Source organism: Phocoena sinus, chromosome 5 (genome assembly GCF_008692025.1).
Source record: "Phocoena sinus isolate mPhoSin1 chromosome 5, mPhoSin1.pri, whole genome shotgun sequence".
Lineage (NCBI taxonomy): Eukaryota > Metazoa > Chordata > Mammalia > Artiodactyla > Phocoenidae > Phocoena > Phocoena sinus.
Genome location: NC_045767.1, coordinates 99,038,374 through 99,061,187, shown reverse-complemented (window position 1 = coordinate 99,061,187; position 22,814 = coordinate 99,038,374). Strand labels below are relative to the sequence as shown.

The following is a 22,814-nucleotide window of genomic DNA, read 5'->3' as shown; positions in this document are numbered from 1 at the left end:
TTAGTTCCTGGTAAGGAAATTTGTCGCCAGAGGACTGAGTTGGGTCACAGTGAATTAGAAGTAGAATGCAGAGCCCTTAGCTTCCATTCCTTTGCTTCTGCTATCCGCCGCAGGTGCAGCCACAGCTGCTTGGGACACGGCCAGCTCGCCCTCCTCTGCGCTTCTGTACGATCAGGGCTCCCTCTGGATAGTTCTAAATTATCCGCGTTGGGAGGGGAGGAATGAGCAGACACGATTCTTCTGAGGTTAAGTTTCCTTGGAACGTTCCAGGTGATGTTTTTCTAAAGCTCCATCTCAACGGTGCTGACTTGGAGGCTTAGGAGACAGTGCTTGCGCGCACTGGTTAGCAGAGAATTTGCCACAAACAGTTGCGTGGCTGATGAGCCGCGCAGTGGCAGCGCACTACCGTATACTAACAGCCCCCAAATCATTTATTCATCATCTAATAGGCATTATTTGAACACCTACGTTGTGTCTGGCTGCAACCTGTCCAATAAGGAGTTGAGCGGCTCGGGGCTTTGTGACCACCTAGAAGGGTGGGTTAGGGAGGGTGGGAGGGAGAGGCAAGAGGGAGGGGATATGGGGAAATATGTATACGTATAGCTGATTCACTTTGTTATACAACAGAAACTGAAACACCACATTATAAAGCTATTATACTCCAATAAAGGTGTTTTATTAAAAAAAAAAAAAAAGTTGAGCGGCTTCCTGCAACCCCCCACAGGCCCAAGGAGCCATAGAAACCGGGAGACACAGGGACTTGTGATTCTCAACTCAGATTTGGCCTTAACTTGTGTAGCGACCTGGGGCAAGTATTGTAAATCCTCCAGCCCGTAGCTTCAAAGCAAAAAGAAGTCTTTTCAAAACGGAAGGGTATTTCTGGGAACCGTAGAAACACACAACAGTTGCAGAAGTGCTGTGAGCCCCTCTGCAGGCTCCCTGACCTGGGAGCCACAGCTCACCCACCCGCGGGCGGAGGCTGCCCACTGTCTGCCGACCAGGATGCCCCGTCCGGCCCCGGGGAGCCCGGGCAGCGGAGGCCCAGGGGGCGCCTTTCTCTTTAAGAGCCCCACAGGCGATCCTGATTGGCTGTAGCTATGTAGGTCTTTCTTCCCAGCTCCCTCGGAGCGCTCCCTCCTCCGCCGCTTTCTCGGCTCTTTCCACACCCCCTCCCCCCACCGCCCTGCGTCCTCTCCAGCCCCTGGCGCTTGCCTCCTGTTCCTCGCCGCAGAGTTCAGCCCCGGCAGCGGTAAGGGTGACTCGCCAGCAACAGATGCCGGGCGCCAAGATTTGCATCCTTAAGCCACGCTGAACGCCAGAAGAAGAGAGAAGGAAGCAGAGAAGGGTCGGGAAGGCGGGGACGGGAGGTGCGGAAATCCCCTCCTAAAAGGCAGAAGCCGTCGCCCGCCCCGGAGAGCGCCGCGCCGGCTGATCGCCAGCTTGCTGCCGCTGCCACGAGCGCCCGCCTTTCCCCAGCCATGCCAGGCCCGGCCGCCGGCGAGGGGAAGGTCCCCTTCCGCAACGCCAAGGAGGAAATCCGTGTGGGCTTCGGGGTCCAGGGCTCGGAGGGCGGCGGCGGCGGCCGGGAGAAGCCCGGCGCGCGCGGGCAGCGGCAGGACATCGTCTGGAGGAACGTCTTCCTGATGAGCCTGCTCCACTTGGGGGCCGTGTACTCCCTGGTGCTCATTCCCAAAGCCCAGCCGCTCACTCTGCTCTGGGGTAAGTTCCGCCGGCGCCCCCTGCGCCCCGGGCACCGAGGCGAGGCGGCGCCGGGTCGCGCGGGGTCGCGGGTCGCCGCTGGCTTCGGGCGGTGCGGAGCCCCCCTCCGCTCTCTGCTCGCCTCCCCACCACGCGCCCCGGTCCCCCGGCCTGCAGTCGTCCGGCCTTTGGGACAGGCAGGTATTTCTGTGCTGGTATTTTCAACTTCTGCCTCCCCCGCTGTCAGCTTGAGTAGGCGCCTTTGGCGGCGCCTGGATGGACTCGGGGTCCTTCGGCGCTACCGCTGTGCGCAGAGGCACACAGGCTGAACCCGGGTTCCAGGGCGGGGAGACCGATGGGATGATTGTGTCGCCCAGGCGGGTCCCAGGGGCACTCCTTTCTGCGCCCTTCGACTTCTCAGTCTCCTCTGTGGGCCACGGACCTGGGGGGCGAGTTGAGGACAAGAACGGGAGTTGGAGCGGGGGTGGAGAGACCCGGCACCGGATCAGTCTTGATGTTCGCGCAGGAGATGGAAGACACCAGTTCCCTTCCTGCCCCTGCAAGGCCCCCATCCCTGCCCTCTCCGTGATCTTTTGTGCCCAGTTGCACTTCTAGGGTCCCAGAAGTTTCTCGGCGAGCACACCAACCCCGCGGCGAGAGCGCTCTGCCCCCGGCACAAAGCTCAGACCGTGGCCGAGCAGATCCCCTCCGGGACCTATCCCTTCTGACCAGTGCCTGTCTGTCACCGCACCTGTAGCTCTCCCTCTCGCCACCCTCTTTCCTAGCACCCCCAACCCTGCCGGCATGGGAGGGAGCCCAGGACCAGCCCCCTCCAATCCCCCCCCACCTCCCGGGGCCCGGGGGCCGAGTGCCTGCCCTACGTGACTCCGGTGGCTGACCTCAGAACCACTTCCAACACCCCCTGCCCCAGCAACTGGTTTTGGCCTCAGTCCCTGCAGTGGCCACGTTAGCCGAGACAAAAGGCGCTGGCCTTGATATCCTGGGCTGAGAATTGGACGAGGTGATCTAAGAAGCCCTTTCAGCTCTCCTTTCCGAGATCGCCAAGGAACGGGGGCAGGAGAAACACAACCTACTTTTATTCCCAGAGGGAAAGAGGAAGGAAGAAAATAAGAAAACCTCTTTCTGCAAGGTGTCTTATTTAGCACAGTGCCAGCTCCAAATGCCTGGGTTCATAATGGGGCCACTCGGTTCCAAGCCTTCCCCTGAAACTCTGCAGTCCCTGCTCTCGGAAGCAAACTCTTCCAGTAGATGGGTGCCTCTTAGGGGAGTGTGGCTGAGCAGAGCTGAGGAATGATGAGAGGGGCGGGGCGTCTTTGGGAATCTGTGAAGCCTCCCAGAGCCCCCTAAGCTTTGGGTAACCTCCCTGCTCAGCCCTCCCCTGCTCAGTACACCTCCTCAATTCAGTGTCCTTTTCACCATCTTCTTTGCTGTTATGTGTTGGTTTCAGTCTCCCTGTCCTCTTTCTTCCTTTACCTCCAGATGACTAGATTGTGAGATGCTCAGTCATTGCTTCATGGACACACTCCCCCCCACCTGCCAACCAAAACCCTTATTGCCCTGGATCCTCCAGGGAGCTGCTCCCTCTCCACCCCACTCCTCCCTGCAGGGGCAGGACTGTGCCTTTGGACTTCAGAGCTCACCTGCCTCCAGGGGATTGGGGCTTAGCTTTAATAGCTGCAGGGAGAAGTGAGCACTTAAAATATTGTCTTACATGTCTGGAGCTCCACAGACCCACAGGCTCCATCCCTTACAGCCACCCACCCGCTGGTTCTGGCATCCCACCAGGAGCCACAAGGACAAGGCCTCCTCTCCAGGTTTGCCACTCACCTCTGCCCTTTCCAGGCCACTCACTGTGGTGGAGACAGAATCTTTCTTCTGAAAGACCTTGGCCAGAAGACACCGTCCTCGGCCTCAAACTCCTCCAGCTTCCCCGGAGAAGTCAACACACCGCAGGACTCTGGGTTCCCCTTTGTGGGTGATGTTGCCAAGCCCATCCTTGTGCCTTCCTGCATAGTCTTCTGCCGTAGCTACTTTTCATCAGTTCCATTCTCTGAATCTTGATTCACTCCCTACCTGGGTTTCATTGCTCCCCCGCTCCAAAAAAACCCAAACAAACAAACAGAAAAAGAGCCGACAGTGGTGGATATTGTAGTTTCAAGATTCAAACTTATGACTTAGAAACATTCCAAGTAAGTGAATGTTATCTGATGGATATCTTGTGAGAGAAGAAGTGAGGGAGAGAGACAGCTAAGATCAGTGTGCTGATGGCTAGAATCTTTAGGGAGACTGTTGATCAGGGTTATTTTCATTGAAAGCCCTGGTGCCTTGAGCTACAAGTTTCTTCCCACTGGATGCCCTTTTCATCATCTCTCCCACTGGCTCTGTCTAGTGTTAGGACTGAGTTCATGCACCAGTGGGCTGTTCATCCACTTCAGGGACCTGAGTTGTCAAGGCAGTAGGCTTAACTAGCCCATCTATTATTGCTTGCCACCCTCCACCCCAGGTATGGTTGCCCTGGAAACAGGAGGCATCCATGCAGAGCACCCAGCAGAGGATGTTTTAGGTGTTCAGTTGTGCGAAGAGTAATTTGCGTGGCAGTAAAATGTCATCCATGAAAGATCCCATCAAGTTGTTCAGTCCAGACCTCCTCCACTGCCTCGCTCCCCACCTTTTTATGACTCTCCTTGGGCCCAGAGCAAGTTGTTTTCTCTTCTTATCCTTGCAGTTTTCTGAGTGGGCAGGCTGTTAGAACGGAATGCTCTTGGTGCCCACAGGTCCTGAGGGATGAGTTTATGACTTTTGAGGACAGAACACAACCTCCACCTGGAGGAAGGATCTTCACCTGAAGCCTTGAGCTCAAAAAAATGCCTGCTTTGAGGGTTTTTGGCCAAAGGGGCAGTTGTTCATGCCCTGAATCCCAGGATGAGCAGAATAGGGGAGTGAGAGGCAGCAGTTGTGGTGTCGAGGTCAAAGTCCTGTGCTCCTTCCCAGCAGCTTTGCCCTATCTCCAGGCATTCTGGCCATTGGTTTCCAAAAACATGAGGGACTTTTCTAGTTTTCCTTGAAATGTCATCCGAATCCCCTAAATATGTCTTGGTGACATCCTGACAATTTCAGTGACAGTATCAGGTATGCAAAACAGTAATATGCCCTGCTCCCTTCCATCTTGCCCCAGGGCAAATATGACCATTGCTAAGGTAAATACAGGATTCTCTGGTGCCCTTCAGGTTGCTGGAACACAGCCTATGGCGAGGAATCTGAGTGGTGGCAGGAATTGACAAGGCAGTCTAGCAGGAGGGAGGATCAGGAGAGGCTGGGGTTTGGAAGGTACTGGTCCATCAGTCAAATTCTGTCCAATTCTGGGCTTCCCTGGTGGCGCAGTGGTTGGGGGTCCGCCTGCCAATGCCAGGGGACACGGGTTCGTGCCCTGGTCTGGGAGGATCCCACATGCTGCAGAGCGGCTGGGCCCACGGGCCGTGGCCACTGAGCCTGTGCGTCTGGAGCCTGTGCTCTGCAACGGGAGAGGCCACAACAGTGAGAGAGGCCCGCGTACCGCAAAAAAAAAAATTCTGTCCAATTCTGAGAGTTGCCCAAAGATGAGTTGTCTTCGGTCAGGCCTTGGGTAACCTGAATCCACACCTTCGATGGTCCTGATGTCTTTGTTGCGCTTCTTTTTCCATCAAATCCCTAACATTGTTGAGGCGCTCCAAGAATGCGTGGCCATGGACTTCTGTTTTACCTCTGGGTTTTCTAGGGTGAGCACAGCTCGGAAGAGAAAGAACTGAGAATGTGAATCCTTGCTCTCCTACTTACTTACCAGCTGGCCTTGGGCAAATGAACATCTCCAGACCTCAGCTTTCTCACCTGTAAAATGGGTATATCAATACTTCTTGCTCATGAGGTTGTGAGAATTAAATTCAATAATAGGTGTAAACTACTTAGCACAGTGCCTGGACCTTGGCTGATGTCCAGTAATTGTTAGCCACTCTTATTATTGTTGGTCCTGATACTGGCTTTTTTTCTTTAGTAGAAGGAAAAAAGGCCCTCTTGCAGCACAATCAATTCTACAAAGCTGGCACACAACATGGCTTCGTTGCCTCTCTTGCATGGAAAAGGTTGCTTTGGCTTGGGAAACAAGGGTTCTTTCTCAAAGTCTCCAAAGAGAAATGAACACAGATCCCCCGTCCCTCCTCCCTCCCCCATTCCCTTCTCTTTCATCCTCTCTTCCTCCTATTTTCCTCCAGAAGGCCACTATTTTGTAAATAAGAATCTTTTTGTTCAGCTGATAACTCACCTGGTCTTCAGTGTTTTCTTTGGGGCTTTTTGAGCGGAGCCCGTTGCAACTGCTGTAAAAACAGGGCCAAATCATTTCTCCTAAATGTCTTAGGGTCTCAGTTTTGACTTTTTTCCCCTGTTTCTGTCTCTTTGAATCATCTTTTTTTTTTTTTTTAATCTTTAATGCTCAAACTACTAAAAAACTGAAAAACATAAATGAATCTTCCTTTTAAACCTTGTAATTCCCAGCCCATTGTTGTAACTCTTGCATTTTTAATAACCAGGCAAGCACTAAGAGCCCTACCCAAGGCTGGGTGGAGTGCCACGAAACCTGAGAGAATGGAGTGTGCTTTTGCTGGCTTAATAGTCTAAACAAATATAAATATAGGTTGAGGTTAACATTATTAACTCGTTTTTTTTCTAACACTGGTCAAGGTCACTGCCAACTGCACTGTCATCCTGAAATGTGAAGTCGCTCTGCAGAGTAGAAACCAGAGCTGGAATCCCAGCATTGCCACTTAGTTCAACTTCAGGCGGGTCCCTTTCCAGTGTGTGAGCCTCCGTTTCCTGGTCTCTGAAATAGGGATGATAATACTGAGCTGAAAGTTGTTTTAAGAATCAGGGAAAATGTCAAACTGGTGCCAGAGGATGGACACGCAATGGTCTCTGTTACTACCAACCCTACCGTGGGCCAGGCATCAGGGAACCTGCAGGGCTTCCGTGTCTGTTTGTCTGGGACTTCTTGTGGCTCAAATATAAGGCATAGCCTTTACATCCAAATAAATGATCCTGACCTCGTGTAACATTTAGTTCTCATATTATCCTGATTTGTGTATTGTATAAAATCATAATAATTGCTTGGAAAAGTCACTGAGAGATTTACAAAAGGATGACACAGTCATGGCGGTTTCTCTAAATTTTTATAAAAGGCAACATCGTATTTGGTTGGCATTATTCCTGTTGAGCATTTATTATGACGTTCTGTAGTCTCTGGTGTGCAGTCTCGCCATCCCTCTGCTGTGACGTGTTCTGCTTCTGTGGAAGTGCCACCCTGGGGTTAAGAGTATGGATGTTAGAGTCAGAGGATGTGGGTTCAAGGCCTAGCCCCCCAGCTATAGCCTTGGGCAGATCGCTCACCCTCCCTAGCCTCAGTGTCCCCAGCTGCACAGTGAGAACAGCAGTACAACCAGCGGCATGTCGCAGCTGGAGTGAAAGGAAGGAGAGAAAGGAACTTGGCCCTTGGTGCTTCCCTTCACTCCTTCCCTTCCTTTAGCTCCCCCTGTGGTGGCTGGGACTTGTTCCGGCTGTCCCCTGGTTGTCAGAAAGCCGTGGTCAGGGGTAAAGCGGTTGGTTTTCTGACTTTGTTTTCCCTGGCAATGGGTTGGTGGCCACCCCAACAGGGACCCGCTATCCTCCCTCATAAATGTCTGCCGTTTGTTCACTCTGAGTGTGAACGGCCACGAGAGAGAGCCTCACAGTTGCACGTGTAGTCACATATACATTTGTCCACTAATTCATTCATTTTTTTCCTTTTCAACTATTGTCAAAACATATCAGAATCACTTGGAGATCCTTTGAACTATTCAGAAGCCTGGCGCCCCCCCACCCCACCCCGCCGCCAGACCTACTGCACTGGAATCTGTAGGAGTGGGGTCCTGGCTTTTTTATTTTGTTGAAAAAGGCATTAAGGTGTTTCTGATGCACAGCGGGGCTGAGAACCATTATTTAATTCCCTTATCCATATTCAGTTATGCTTATTACTCACCCATTACATGCCAGGCACCGACACCATCCCTGACTTCGAGGCACTTAAGGCCAGTTGGAGAGACAGACAGGTGCACAGGTGAGAACCGCCAAGGCAGCATTAGCTGCAGGTGCCAGCCTGGGGGAGTTGGGGCGGCTTCCCAGAGGAGGAGGTGGCTGGACTGAGCCTCCAGGAGGCCCGAGGCTGGCTGGCCGAGGGGTTTGGGTGAGATGGCATTGTAGCCACAGGCTACAGAGCTCCCGAGGGGAGAGAGGAGAGTCAGTCAAGGACCTGATGGTTCAGCAAGGCTGAAGGTGATCAGGGCCCAGATCCAGGGCAGGAAGATTCAACAGGAACACAAAGACTGGGAGGAGATCAGGCTTTCGGGGAGGCTGCCCTTCAGCCTCTCCCTGCCTCGCACCTCCTCTCACCCACCTCACACACCAGTGGCTCTTGGTGTATAACTTCAAGACCAGACACATGGCAGTGGGATGAGTGAGTCTGAAGATTTTCAGGAAAGACCCTGAGACCTTGCAGCAGGTGTGCAGTGGGACCAGGCACCTCCCTCAGGCTGGCCAGAGCTGAGGGAGAGCTAGAAATAATGTCTCAGCTGGGCCTTTGATCTCACAGATTCAGGGGTATTGTCCCAGGACTAAATTACTAAAAAGCCCCAAGGGTATAATAGCACAGGCACACCAGACCCAGGGCTCTCTCCTCCTCCTGTGTTCCTCTTTCCTCTGTTTCTCAGAGGTACAGGTGTGTAGGGGAGTTCTTCTCACCTCACTTCCTCCCTTGAACCTGAGCTTAAACAGCTGGTTCTCACTACCCTCCTTCTTTTTTTTTTTTTTTTTTTGCGGTACGTGGGCCTCTCACTGCTGCGGCCTCTCCCGTTGCGGAGCACAGGCTCCAGACGCGCAGGCTCAGTGGCCATGGCTCACGGGCCCAGCCGCTCCGTGGCATGTGGGATCTTCCCAGACCGGGGCACGAACCCGTGTCCCCTGCATCAGCAGGCAGACTCTCAACCATTGCGCCACCAGGGAAGCCCCACTACCCTCCTTCTTAATGTCCTGCTTCCCATTTCTGCAGCTTATTTCAGAGGGCTCTGTGGTCCCTGCAGGCTGTGGTCCAGCAACATCACCTGGGAGCTTGTTATAAAGAAAGACTCTCAGACCCCACCCTGGACCTATTGAATCACTACCTGTACTGATAAGGTCTCCAGGTGACCCATCTGCACTGAACTTAGAGAAGCACTCCCTCAAGTCAGGCCACAGGCCGACGGGTCAGAGAAGCTGCTCACGATTGGGAATCGGCAACTCTTTCTTTTTCCGTTTAATGGCCTCCTCCCCTTTGCCTTCCCTCCTCCCCTCCTGCCTCCTTGTAGCTTATTTTAGAACATGTCGGGATCCTGCTTCCCTTGCCAACAAAATGCTGTTGCTAAAATTTTTCAGCTGGCAGCAGTGATGTTTAATTCATGGACTAGAAAATTAATTTTATTTTCATGAGTAGAGCTGGAGGAAAATAACAGGAAGCCTCTGTGCATGGCCCTTGGGAATTCAGCTTGTCTATTTAATAGATGAACTGGTAAAGGTGAGGATGCCTCAGGAAAGGGCCACCTTCCACAAAGGATGCTTTTGGCTGCAAGTAGCACAAAACTCAACTTAGGATGGCATAAAAGATAAGGAAAATTTCTAATTTCACTGGTAAGTAATCCCAAGGTAGGGCACTTGTGGGATGACTCAGTAATAACATCAAAGAGCGGGTTTCATTTCTGCCGTGGTGGCCTTGTGGAGTTTAGTTTTCCTTGTGGTTACAAGATGGCTGCCAGAGTTCCAGGAGTTACAACAATGTCCTACAGAAGAAGAGAGAGGCTGCCCCTTCCTGAAGTCTCATCAGAGAGAAACTCTCTCCTGGTCATCTCACAGCTGATGTCTCCTCAAGTCTCACTTGCAGGATTGTGTCCCAAGTCCCTTGTTAAACCATCGTTGGCAAGGGATTCAGGCTAATCAGGGTTAGCCACTGAGCCACATGCCACATGAGGCGGGGGTTAAGAGCCAAACAAAACCCAGGCTCTGGGGGAAGGGAGAAGAGGGCATGGCTGCTGGGACAGCCAACACCTCTGCTCCAGGGCCTGCCTTTACTCCCTCCCATGACTTTCCCTCTTTGGTGTCACCTCCATTTCCTGGAAAGGCTCTGATTTCATACTTTAGCACGCTCTTCCCCTCTACTCCCTACCCGTTCAGCTTGTCTCCAGTCCTGCTGTCATTTCAGTGAGTTGTAAATGTCTGCCTTTTCCATGAGGCTGTAAGCTCTCCCATGGCACATCTGCCTCCCCAGAACCTGGCAATGGCCTCTGCTCAGCGTACACTGTGCTGGGGGAATGGATGAAGGAAGAGACGAATGAATGAGTTTAATCTTTGTGTGGCCTTTCTTTCTAAGGAAAGTTTTCATGTTGTTTCATAACTTTAAAGATGTTTCTGCCCCTGTAAAAGAACTTTCCATGTGATTTTGGGGAAAGGACTTGGGAGAGAGAAGCCTTTCTCAGTGCCCCAAGAATCTGCATGCCCCTCTGCACCCATGTCCACCTGGGAGACACCCTGACCTCAGTGGGGAGCTTGCAGAATTCTTTATCGCTCTTCTGGGTTTTTATGGGGTGAGACGGGGCTGGAGAAGGTTGCTCTGGGTACAGGGAAGTGTTAAATGCCTTGTGGGAGAATTGAATTAAAAAGAAAAAGATGGACAATGAGTGACTTAGAATGTGTTCTTTTTTTTTTTTTTTGCGGTACGCGGGCCTCTCACTGTTGTGGCCTCTCCCGTTGCGGAGCACAGGCTCCGGACGTGCAGGCTCAGCGGCCATGACTCACGGGCCCAGCCGCTCCGCAGCATGTGGGATCTTGCTGGACCGGGGCACGAACCCGTGTCCCCCGCATCGGCAGGCAGACTCTCAACCACTGCGCCACCAGGGAAGCCCAGAATGTGTTCTTTACCAAGGTTTTCCGTGGACACACTTTCTTCAGACTGATGAATGGTTTTCTTGGCTGGTCATTGTCTTCATTGTTCAGGCGACACAGAACGTCAGTGATGACCTCATGGTCAGATTTCTGTTCTCTTGCCTCAAATTTTACTTAAAAGGGCATTTAAAAGTCCACTTTAAAAAAAAAAGTCCACTTAACCTCACCCAACAGGTACTTTTTTTTTTTTTTAATAAATGTATTTATTCATTTTTGGCTGCGTTGGGTTTTCGCTGCTGCGTGCAGGCTTTCTCTAGTTGCGGCGAGCCGGGGCTACTCTTCGTTGCGGTGCGCGGGCCTCTCGTTGCAGTGGCTTCTCTTGTTGTGGAGCACGGGCTCCAGGCGCGCGAGCCTCAGTAGTTGTGGCACACGGGCTTGGTTGCTCTGCGGCATGTGGGATCTTCCTGGACCAGGGCTCGAACCCGTGTCCCCTGCATTGGCAGGCGGATTCCCAACCATTGCACTACCAGGGAAGCCCTGCCCTTGAAATGGAAAAAAAAAAATCAAATACCAGTGGACTTGGAAATGAAGAGGTACAAGAATAGAGTTTAGAACTCAGGTTTAAATTTGTTTTCTTCCTGTATCACTGTCTGTTGTATGAATACCATCATGCACTCGCAATTTGACTGTATTGGTTTTAGCTTGGTTCCCTAAAGAGACAATGATTGTAAATGCAACCTGTGACCTAAATGAGCAAGGCCATCTCCCAAAGCATCCTCCACTTCATCATCAAAAAACATTTATCAAGCAAGCAATTAATTTCCTATGGTCTTGAACCAGGCACTGTGTACAAAAACAGAGACCTGGTCTCTACCCTCCTATTTTTTTTTTTTTTTTTTTTGTGGTATGCGGGCCTCTCACTGTTGTGGCCTCTCCCGCTGCGGAGCACAGACTCCGGACGCGCAGGCTCAGCGGCCATGGCTCACGGGCCCAGCCGCTCTGCGGCATGGGGAACTTTCCGGACTGGGGCACAAACCCATGTCCCTTGCATCGGCAGGCAGACTCTCAACCACTGCGTCACCAGGGAAGCCCCCTCCTACCTTTTATAACTCAGAGAACAGCTGTAATTTTCCCCAAGTAGTGTATCCAACTTCATGTTCTCTTGGCATGAGTAGAAGTGGAAAATACTCTTACTTCTTTAAAAGTTCTGTGCATGAAATTATAAATGAATTTCTAAAATGTAACTGTTTCCTGAAGTAGTTTGTCGATTCCCTCCTCTAATAAATACATTCATAAGAAGCTTTTGCAGATGGTTACAATGAAGATCGTCTCTGTTCTCAGACTGTGAGTCACTGGAGTGTCCCTGAAAGCATTTGTTTTGCCCTAGAGTCTCTATAAGCAAAAGAAGGTATTTATTAACAAGTGTGAATAATGCCCACATATCTCCCCCTCCCATCTCCCACCCCCAAATCCATTGTGTTTGGCTCCCTAGCTCCTGACAAGTGGGTGAGTCATTAACATTTTTGAGCTCTGCTTGAATTACTCCAGGGTCTTGACTCTATCTGGAGCTCTGGGGAGAGTTGTCACTACCCTCTGAGCATAGACTGGGTACGAACCTAAACTTGGCAGAGCTCCCAGGAAGGTTGGAATAAACCACAGTTATTAGTGCTAGTATTCCTTCATGCACAGAGCTGGTAGTCAGTCAGTGTTCACCCAGTGGTTAAAATCATTGGATAACTGTGCCTTCCCTGGTACTCCTGGAATTCCCAACAATCCAAGAGCTAAAGGGTCAATACCTGGCTCAGCTGCAGGGCTTAAATCTAAAAATAAATCTGTTCTCGGGCTTCCCTGGTGACGCAGTGGTTGAGAGTCCTCCTGCCAATGCTAGCGGACATGGGTTCGTGCCCCGGTCCGGGAAGATCCCACATGCCGCGGAGCCGCTGGGCCCGTGAGCCATGGCCGCTGAGCCTGCATGTCCGGAGCCTGTGCTCCACAATGGGAGAGGCCACAACAGTAGAGGCCCACGTACCACAAAAAATAAATAAATAATAACAGCAAGATATAACTTAAAAAAATAAATAAATAAAAAATAAAAATAAACCTGTTCTCAGTGGTTTTGGTTGGTTGGTGCCCTTGTGGGTTGTCAGTTGTTTTTAATTGAAGTATAGTTGATTTACAATATTGTGTTACTTTCACATGTATAGCAAAGTAATTTGGAGGTGTATATATATATATATATATATATATATATACACATACTTTTTTTGATTCTTCTCCATTATAAGATATTGAATATAGTTCTCTATGGTGTACTCAATTTTTTTTTTTTTTTTTGCGGTACGCGGGCCTCTCACTGTTGTGGCCTCTCCCATTGCGGAGCACAGGCTCCGGACGCGCAGGCTCGGCAGCCATGGCTCACAGGCCCAGCCACTCCGCGGCATGTGGGATCTTGCTGGACCGGGGCACGGACCCGTGTCCCCTGCATCGGCAGGCAGACTCTCAACCACTGTGCCACCAGGGAAGCCCTCAAATATTTTTAATATCATCTCTGCATATGCGTTTTCTTGTTATCATATGATTCATATAATCTTCAGCTTCTATCCTTTTCTGTTTTAACTGAATGAGAACTTTGAAAAAATCAGTCAGTCATTCTGGCTTAAATTTATATCCTAAATCATGCAAGGAAAGGTACTAGGGCCCAACCTAAGTTCTGGGGTTGAAAGTAAATCACCTGTCCTAATAAAAACTTCTTTTTTGATAGAGGCAATGTGTGTCTAAAAGGTGATTTTTATTTTCTAGTTTATAATTGTCTTTATGTAAGATTCCCCCCAAAAGATTTGATATTAATCATCAGAAAAAAATAACATTGGAGAAGTCAGATTGTGAAGGTGTATCGTTAAGTGTTGAGAGTTGGGAGGACAGAACGTGGAGGACCTTATCACTAATCCAGGTGGTACTCCTAGCTCACAGGTCATTGCCTGTGATGTTGTGGATGGTGTCTAGGCTCCCAGCAGCCCAGGGTCGGTGCCACTCAAACCATACCTGAGGCTTGGTACAGGGAATTGTTTTAATGATAGAAAATTTGAAACATACATAAAAGTAAAGAGAACGGAGTCTCTATCCCCACACCCACCCCTCACCTGGGGATTTTTTTTTGGTAACTTTTTATTTTGATATATAATTTCAGATACATAGAACAGTTGTAAGAACAGTACAGGGAACTCCCATATACTCTATGCAGACTGAACAATCTCCATCATATTCTCTATGTGTATATGTATACATATGTGTGAGTACTATTTTTTCTGAGCCATTTAAGAATAAGTCAGAGATATTGTGTCCTTTTATCTCTAAATACTTCAGTATGTATTTCCTAACAGTAAGAATACAACCACAGTACAATGTTCAAAACCAGGAATTTAACCTTGATATTATCTTTTTTTTTTTTGGCCACGCCCAGCAGCATATGGGATCTTAATTCACCCACCAGCAATGGAAGAGGCCCCTGCTGCTTTGGAAGCACAGAGTCTTAACCACTGGACCACCAGGGAAGTCCCAATCTTGATATTATCTAATCCACAGTGGATAGCCAAATGTCATCAGGTACCCTAGCAATATCATTTATAGCTTTTTCTTTTTCCCCTTTCGGATTAGGTTGAAGCAAATTCAAGACAATTGCATCTGTAAATACTTAAGTATCCAGTATTAGTCGGGGTAATTCTGGCTACATCGTCCACATGGAAAACCTCAGGGGCCACCTTTCCCCTATCAACTGCCCCCAGCTCTTTGCGGGAAAACATTTGTGAGGGGCAGTTTTCAGAAGTGAGAAGGGGTAGAAACTGGGAAGCAGACATAGGTAATGAGCGAGACAGTAGTTCTCAGACTGATCTGCAGACTGTGTATTGGGGGTCATCTGAGTTGCTCGTGCAATGTGCAGAACAGGGGGCTCTACCCAGACAGGAGCTCTACCCAGGCCCTACAGGATGAGAACCTCGGGGAGCGACCAGAACTCTGCATTTTAACAGGTGCCACGGGTACCTCTTATACCCTGTGGGCTGGAGGTGCTCTGACCTGGAGGCAGGTGACCTGGGAGTGATGCTGTGTCCCTAGCAGTTTAATGTCACATCCCCACACACCTGCCCCGTCTCAGAACAGGTGCAAGGCTTTTACATTGCCTCCGATTCCACTAGCCCGAGACTCCTTAGGGTTGATAAGAGGCAGCATTTGGGGAATGGGAATACCTGCAGGGGCTCCTTTCTCAGCACACGGCTTCTTACACAGGGCTGAAACCTTTCTTAGGACTGCGGAGGGGACTCAGGTGCGGCAGCCAACTGCGCAGCCTCGGCGCCTCCCTGCCCGATCTTCCCCTCCAGGAAGGCAGCACCAGTATGAGTAGCGGTGGCACCATTATTATCGTTCCCAGGACCAGACAGCGAGTTGGTGCTGGAAATCCACTATATAGATGTGACCGCGTTCAGGAAACGTGTCCATTCAAAAAATGGAGGTCGGTGGAGCCCTTCTCTCGGGCCCCTTTCATCTCTGAGGGTCGGGGCTTTCCAGTCATCTTCATTTGCTGAGGAGCAGATACTTCTTCGACCATGCAGGCGGGGACGCAGTGCAGCTCTGCCAGGGACAAGGCATACTTTAGGGGCATCCTGGACCCAGGCTCCTCTGCTACCTGAGATACAAGGACCCTTGTAAACGATTCTGACCCACCAAGAGATGACGACCACTGGGTTCACTGTGCATCCGATGGGCGGCAGTGGGCTTAATTCTAACCTGCATCCTGTCAATGTGGCCACGTGACACAGGTGACCCCCCCCCTCACCTAGGACAGTAATCCAAGTGGCTGTTTCAGTTCCTCCCGCTGTTGAGTCTTCCTCTCCGTTCTCCTGAAAAGGCGCTGTGCTCTCCAAGTCCTTTTGCATTTTAGCACGAGTGTTTCTCAAGCTGTAGCTCGTGCCAGTTTAGATCTCGGGGCTCATTCAGCCTTGCTCAGGGCAGCCGGGCTGGGTTTCTCTCATTCAGAGATAAGTGTGAAGAGAGCCTTCCAAACCCAGGCAGGCTTGGAGTCTTCACAGAGAAAGAGAGACGTAAAGTCCTGAAAGCAGAGCTCGCGCTGGCGCTGTGCCCAGACTGCGCGACGTGTGGGAGCAGCTCCCAGAGAAGCAAACAGACAAGTGGGCCTCCTTGGCCCCCTGGGGCTGCCAGGTGCTTCTTCAGTCTAAAGGCTGGAGGCAAGAGTCTGGAGTCAGATACAGCTTTGCTGATTAGCAAACGTTCTCATCTCCCAAGTCTCCCCCTGGTCAGGGCCATTCCTAGTGGACATGAATTGGGTTTATGAAAAAAGTATTTGAAAGTGCCAAAGCGGTTCCCGCACCATCGTGATGATGCTGACGAGGCAGATTGATGTTCTGATGTCTACCCGGGCTCAGGAGCAAGTGAGGGAGCACTTCTGGGGTACGCTTTTCCACCTGCTTGGAGACAGGCAGGTGGAGAGATTTAGATGACTAATTAACTTGTATTTTGCACACATTTATGGACATGTGCCCATCATGGGCCAGATGCTGGGAATACACAGGTGAGCAAGCTATCATTCCTGCCCACAAGATGCTCGCGATCTAGAAGAGGAGACAGACCTAGGAGAATTGTAACTCAGTGTGATGGATGCCAGGACCGAAGTGGGCCTGAGGTGCAGGGATGGCTAGAGGAGGTGGGTGTTGTAACTGTTTTAATCCACACAACAATAATCCTACAGGGCCTAAATGTCTTCACGGCTGTTCTGAACAACAGCAAAACTTTGCAAACAAAATTATTTCATAGCTAATGTAGAGGGGAAGCTTAACCCAATGAATGCATTTGGTGGCAAAATCTGACCTAAACTGTTTATCCTTTTAAGTCTGAATGTTCGTATTGATGTGTTTGATGACAGACCCACCATGGGTATTACCATAATGCGTAGGCACTCTATTACCTTTATCACGTCTGAAAAATTCTGAACCTTGAAGCACATCTGACCCTTGGGTTTTGATGAGGGACTGTGGACTTGTCCTGGTATCGTCTGCATTTTGCATCTGCGGAGGCAGAATGCAGGGCGGACTCATTTGCCCAAGATCCAGAGCTGGTAAGGGGCAGTCAGGGCTTGCGGGAATGTCCTTCTGATGCCTGAGCCCTGCTGGGCACCCTCAGGTGACACTGCCTTGAAAGGCACCGACTTACACAGCAGTGGTTTGGGCACCGGACTCGTGGGTGGCTCTGGAGTGGGGATGGATTGGATAGCATTGCCCAGGGATGTACCCAGGTGGCCGTGACGGGGATGTGGGTGTCAGTCTCCCCCTTGGCCCAGGCTCATCCACCTCACGCTGGTGGTAGTCCCTATTTAACAGGGAATGGGGATTTTGTGCCTCTCTGCCCACAAGATATGCTGTTGCCGTGTCAAAATCTGTCCACTGCCACCCCCCGCCCAGGTTATCTCTCACTGCTTCTTGTCTTCATTCCTTGAACATTTTGTTCCCATCACTGGCTTCTGGTCTGTTACCCCTAAGGTCTCTTCAACCAGTGGGAAAGAGGTACTTGTTAATAATTCTGGTGTTTTGTAGGTTGGCCCCAGGATCAGCTTTGTGTACAGGCAGGAAGTAGCCAACAGGGATAAGTGATTTTAGGGACACAGGCCTTTAACAGCCTTCAAACTACCTTCCTTAGCTGTCCTAGCAATTGGAGCAGGGGTTCTGGGCTGAGGCTGGATGCTTCAGCAGTTTCATGAGCCCCCGAAATAGGTTTTGTGTGTGTTGACATTTTTCTTTCATTGGATTCTCAGCAGAGCCTGTGACTTTAAAAAGGTTAAGTGCTGCTGGGCTGGAGTGAGGCTCATTAAACATGTCAGCATTTCCCAAAAGTATAAACAGTAAATGAGTGTTCATTTATATACTCTCTTCCATTATCCTTTCGTGTATCTATAGTCAGTATGATCACTTTCATGCTTTAGTTAATAGCTAGGATAGTTAAGCCTTGATAGGCTGAAGGGAAAACTTGGGAGCTTCTGGATTCAATAGGCCTTTATGGGGTAGGTCTACCTGGAATCTCCCAAATGAGGGATCCCTTTGGATTGTGGCACAACCCAAGGACAAAAAACAAAAGATGTTTTTCATCACTTTGCTTACTTCATAATTTTGCCAGGTCTTCTCATCACGAGGGAAGCAGTGACGGTTCCTCCAAGGGCCTTTCCCTGCCTCAGCTTAGCTCTGCTTGTTAAACACACCCTGGTGATAAGAATCTAAGGAGGTAGTGCATGATTTTCCTCTTGCTGCTGTAACAAATTATCACAAAGTTAGTGACTTACAGCAAAACAAATTTATAAACTTACAGTTCCATAGGTTAGAAGTCCGACACAGTTCTCACTGGGTTACAATCAAGGTGGCAACAGGGCGACATTCCTTTCTGGAGGCTCTAGGGGGAGAATTCTGTTCCCTTGCCTTTTCCAGTTTCTGGAGGCTGCCTGCATTTCTTGCCTCATGGCCCCTTGTTCTGTCTTCAAAGCCAGGCTCTATCTTCGACCTAGAGGGTCAAGTCCCTCTCACATAGCATCACTCTGACCTCCTCTTCTGATTCTCTTCCACTTTTAAGGACCCTTGTGGTTACATTGGTCCCACTTGGACAATTCGGGATAATCTCATCTTTGAAGTCAGCTGATTAGCAACCTTAATTCCATCTGTAACGTTACTTCCCCTTTGACATGTAATGTAACATATTCGCAGGTACCAGGACGTGGACATCTTTGGGACATCATTATGCCTACCACACCCAGACACCAAAGAAAACTAATCTGCATTAATTCCTTTGGTTATTATAGGTACCACCTGGACAGAAACGCTCAGTTATGTATAACCTTCCTTTGAGGAGAGCTTGTCCTTTTGAGAGGCATATCAGAGGGTCACGACATCGCAGGTTCTCTGACCTCATCAGAGATGACGTGTTGATGCTAATGTTTGACTGCCCACCTCTGGCTAGTCCCAGGGGTGACGTATGTTAGCAGAAATTGTCTGGAGGCAGCTTAGGGTCTTGAAACCATCAGATAAACATTTTATTAGGGATGTGTGTGAGGAGAGATTCCTGGCCTGCTTGGAATATAATTTATGATTGTGTGTGCAGTGTGTGAGCAGGGATGAGAGGACAGAGATGAGAAAACAGACCCAACAGTAACATTAGCCACAGAAACAGGTGCAAGTCTATGCAGGAAAATGCAGAGGGGAGAAAAGCCCCTGGTCATTTGACTTGTGTCACACAAAAATGGCAGCAAGACCTTGGAGGGTAGGATGTTCATGGGGGAAAAGGAGTCTCAAGCCGGTAGCAGCAGCTTTCTGGGCAGAGGGGCTTTGTCTTGGTGAGGAGATATTGGCCAATTGCATGGATCTGGGGCTTTTGTTGGTTTTGTTTTGGTTCCAAACGGTGGTCAGAAAAGCGTCTCTTACAGTGACTGTGTGCAGCCCTGGCCCTGCACGAAGTCCTGAGATTGGGGACAGGGAAGGTAGGGAGAAGGTGACCAAGAAACTTTCCCAGAAGCAGGACCAGCTACGTAATTTACAGGGCTGAATGTAAAATAAAAATACAGGGCCCTTGTTCAATGATTATCAAGAATTTCAAGATGGTGGTGGTAGAGTATTTAGCCAAGCATGGGGCCCTCCTACGGCCTTGCGTTCTCACAATGGTCACACACCATGAAGCGTGAAGTGGCCACTGCCCAGGGCAGCATTCCCTGTGTGTGTCCTTGGCTCTGTCTGATATCACGAGTGATGTTCGAGGCCTCTTTCCCAGGGAGTTAGCAGTACCGTGGGCCTTGGCCCCGAGGACTTGCTTTCGTATCATAGAACTTGTCTTGATTGCACTGGATATTTGATGCTGCTTGACAGGTACTTTGCTCCATCTGGGGGGAGCCCACATTCCAGGGGCAGGAAGTAGAGGGGCGAGGAAGAGAAACTTGGACTCTCAGAGCCTTCCCTTCCGATGGTGTGACCTCAGACAAGCAACTTAGATCGTCCCCATCCCGTTTCTTCATCTGTAATGTTACTGACTCCAAAGTGACTTCATGAGGCCCATTGGTTAAGGTGCTCTGAGAGGGGCCTCCAGCCCCCCACCCATCTAACAGGTCTCTGGCCAGAACTAATGGCCACAAAGTCTGCAGAAGAGCGTGGACACAGCCGCTGAGGACCGACCGCATTCAGTGCGGCTGACCTGATGTACTTGCCCCCCTGCTTCCCTTTATCTGCCCTCAACACATGCACACCCACACCTACACCTGTGGAGGTGCTTTCCTCTGCAGGACCAGGGAGCTGCTGAGCCGCTGGCCTGAGCTTCCGCAACCCCAGCCTGCCCAGGGTCCATCCGTCCCAGCCTGAACAAGATGCCCGAGGGAGACTTGGAGTGGACAGGAGAGGGAAGCTGCGTGGGAAGAAAGAGACAGTTGTGGCCCAGTGAACTGGGGGATGGCGCAGACGCATCCCGACCAGTGCTTGCTCCCTCTTTCCCAGCAGTTGGTTCACTGGCCCTGCTGGCGAGAAGCAGCAGCAATGGCTGGGCGTGTCGTCTCTGCGGCCCACCCAGCCCCGGCCGAGCCCAGGCGCTAATTAGCGGTGAGGATATGGGAGGAAGTGGGGAGCCCAGAGTCTGAACTCCTTGGCCTAGAGAATTTGGAACGTGCCAGAGGAAGTATCCACTGCTGCAGAGAGCCGACCGTGGAGAGCCCAGGGCAGCCAGGGCCCGGCCAGGGGTAGTTGGGGCACCTCTGAAGCTTTGCTGGTGGTTGAACGGGCAATTCCTCTTTTCTCCAAGCTGGTAGCCCCACTTTTAATTGGCACCCTGGGAGGACAGGGTGGGTGGAGAAGTGAGCAGGGTGGGAGAGACGCAGCATAGAAACACTTTGCGTCTGGTTAACAGCTTTCCTCAGGCAGCATGGTCCTTTCACCGAATAGGGGAAACAAAGAGTTGGGGCGTGGGGTGAGACCTGAGGCTGCTCTCTTTCTTTCTGAAGACTTTTATTTTACAACTCGTAAATACTTATTCATCGTACACAGGCTAGAAAATACAAGCATGCAAAAGAAAAAAACACTTGTAACTCCCCATTTTAGAGATGCCTGTTGTTAACATTTTGGGCTATGTCCTTCTAGACTTTTTTCTCTGTGCATGACTGTAGTCTTACTGTCTGCAGTTATACTACAATCCTGTTTTGTTACTAGCTTTTGTCACTCGTTGACACATCAGAAACATATTTCATGCCTACAGATGTGGATTTTGGGTTTTATTTTTTGTTGTCTTTTTTAATGGCAGTGGAGTTTTGCAAAGTTTGGATGGACTTAACCCCCGATTGTTGGAAATTTAGGTGGTTCTTTTCTTGCTATTGTTGCTCTTATTAACAGCACTCCATCCTAGTAACTTCATCTTCATGCACATCCTTGTTTTCTCAAGAGACATTTCTGGATGATTTCCATAGGATATGTTTATTTTTTTAATTATTTATTTATTTTTAAAATTGAAGTATAGTTGATTTACAGTATTGTGTTAGTTTCAGGTGTACAGCAAAGTGATTACATTTTATATATATATATATTTTTCAGATTCTTTCTATTATAGGTTATTACAAGTTATTGACTACAGTTCCCTGTGCTGTACAGTAAATCCTTGTTGTTTATTTTATGTAGAGTAGTGTGTATCTGTTCATCCTGTACTCCTAATTTATCCCTCCCCCCTCCATAGAATACATTTCTATATGCATTTTTAAGGCTTTAGACCAGTGGTTCTCAATGAGGGTTGACCCCTCCCTGGCAAGGGGCATTTGGCAATGTCTGGAGACATTTTTGGATGTCACAGCTGGAGCGGAGGTTGCTACTAGTATCTATTGGCTAGAAGCCACAGTACTACTAAACATCCTACAATTAGAGAACAACTCCCACATCAAATAATTATCAAGTCCAAAATGTGAATTAGCATTTCTCAACCAAGGTCTAGAAACTCTGCTTTGGACACATGGCTTTCCGTCTGCCGCCACCCCCCCACCCCACCCCACCAACTTTACTGAGATACAGTTGACACATAAATTGTGTAAGTTTAACGTGTATAATGTGTTGATTTCATCCATCTATATCTTGCAAAATGATCACTGCCATAGCATTAGCTGAGACTTCCATCCTGTCACGTATTTACCATTTCTTTTTTGTGGTGATGACATTTAAGATCTACTTTCTTGGGACAATGAGTTGCCGACTGGAGCGATGAGCAGCCTTGCTGAGCATCAGAAGAGTGACCTAATAGAGCCAATCTGCAAGGACTGGAAAGGAAGGGCCAGATACAGCAACTTATTCATGGCTATAAAAGGAGAGCTTGACATGCCCACACCACTGGACCTCTAGAAACTCTCCTGAGTGAATTACAACAGGAGAAAATCAGACTTCTATGCAGTGGTTCCTTGATGCATTTTTAGAAGCCTGAGGTTGCCACCCAGAATTTAACGAGAAACCAGCAATTAATGGAAGGGCCAACTGTAAAGCAAAAGAGCTGAACCTGACTCTTTTACCAAGATAAAAGATGTACTTCAGAGTCTACAACAAATGCTTCATTGTGGAGAAGACTGTGCTGTATCACTTCCTCTGAAGCAAGCCCAAACACCGAGTTCTTGTCTATCAACACATCCCAGGGAGAGGGAAGCTTCATAAAAATAAAAAAATCTATTCAGAACATCAGAGAGTCCAGGACTCTACAAGACCTGGTGGGACTCCTCACCCAGGATCTCCCTTCCCTTGCTTATGCTTGAAGCCGTGTGGCTCACAGGGTCTTGGTGCTCTGGCCGGGTGGCAGGCCTGAGCATTTCAGGTGGGAGAGCCGAGTTCAGGACATTGGACTACCAGAGACCTCCTGGCCTCACGTAATATCAATCGGCGAGAGCTCTCCCAGAGATCTCTGTCTCAATGCTAAGACCCAGCTCCACTCAATGACCAGCAAGCTCCAGTGCTGGACACCCTATGCCAAACAACTAGCAAGACAGGAACACAACCCCAGACATTAGCAGAGAGGCTGCCTAAAATCATACTAAGTTCACAGACACCCCAAAACACACCACCGGACATGGTCCTGCTCACCAG

At 49.7% G+C, this 22,814-nt stretch overlaps 1 protein-coding gene across 1 annotated transcript in view; it reads left to right on the top strand.

Annotated features, from left to right (window-relative positions):
* The first annotated feature begins 1,103 nt into the window (after nt 1–1,103).
* Nucleotides 1,104–22,814, top strand: part of SCD5 (stearoyl-CoA desaturase 5) — a 157,276-nt gene continuing 135,565 nt past the window's right edge. The window contains exon 1 of the mRNA XM_032633620.1: nt 1,104–1,719. Coding sequence (XP_032489511.1) covers nt 1,479–1,719 — 241 coding nt within the window. The 5' untranslated portion in view covers nt 1,104–1,478. The remainder of the gene's footprint in view (nt 1,720–22,814) is intronic.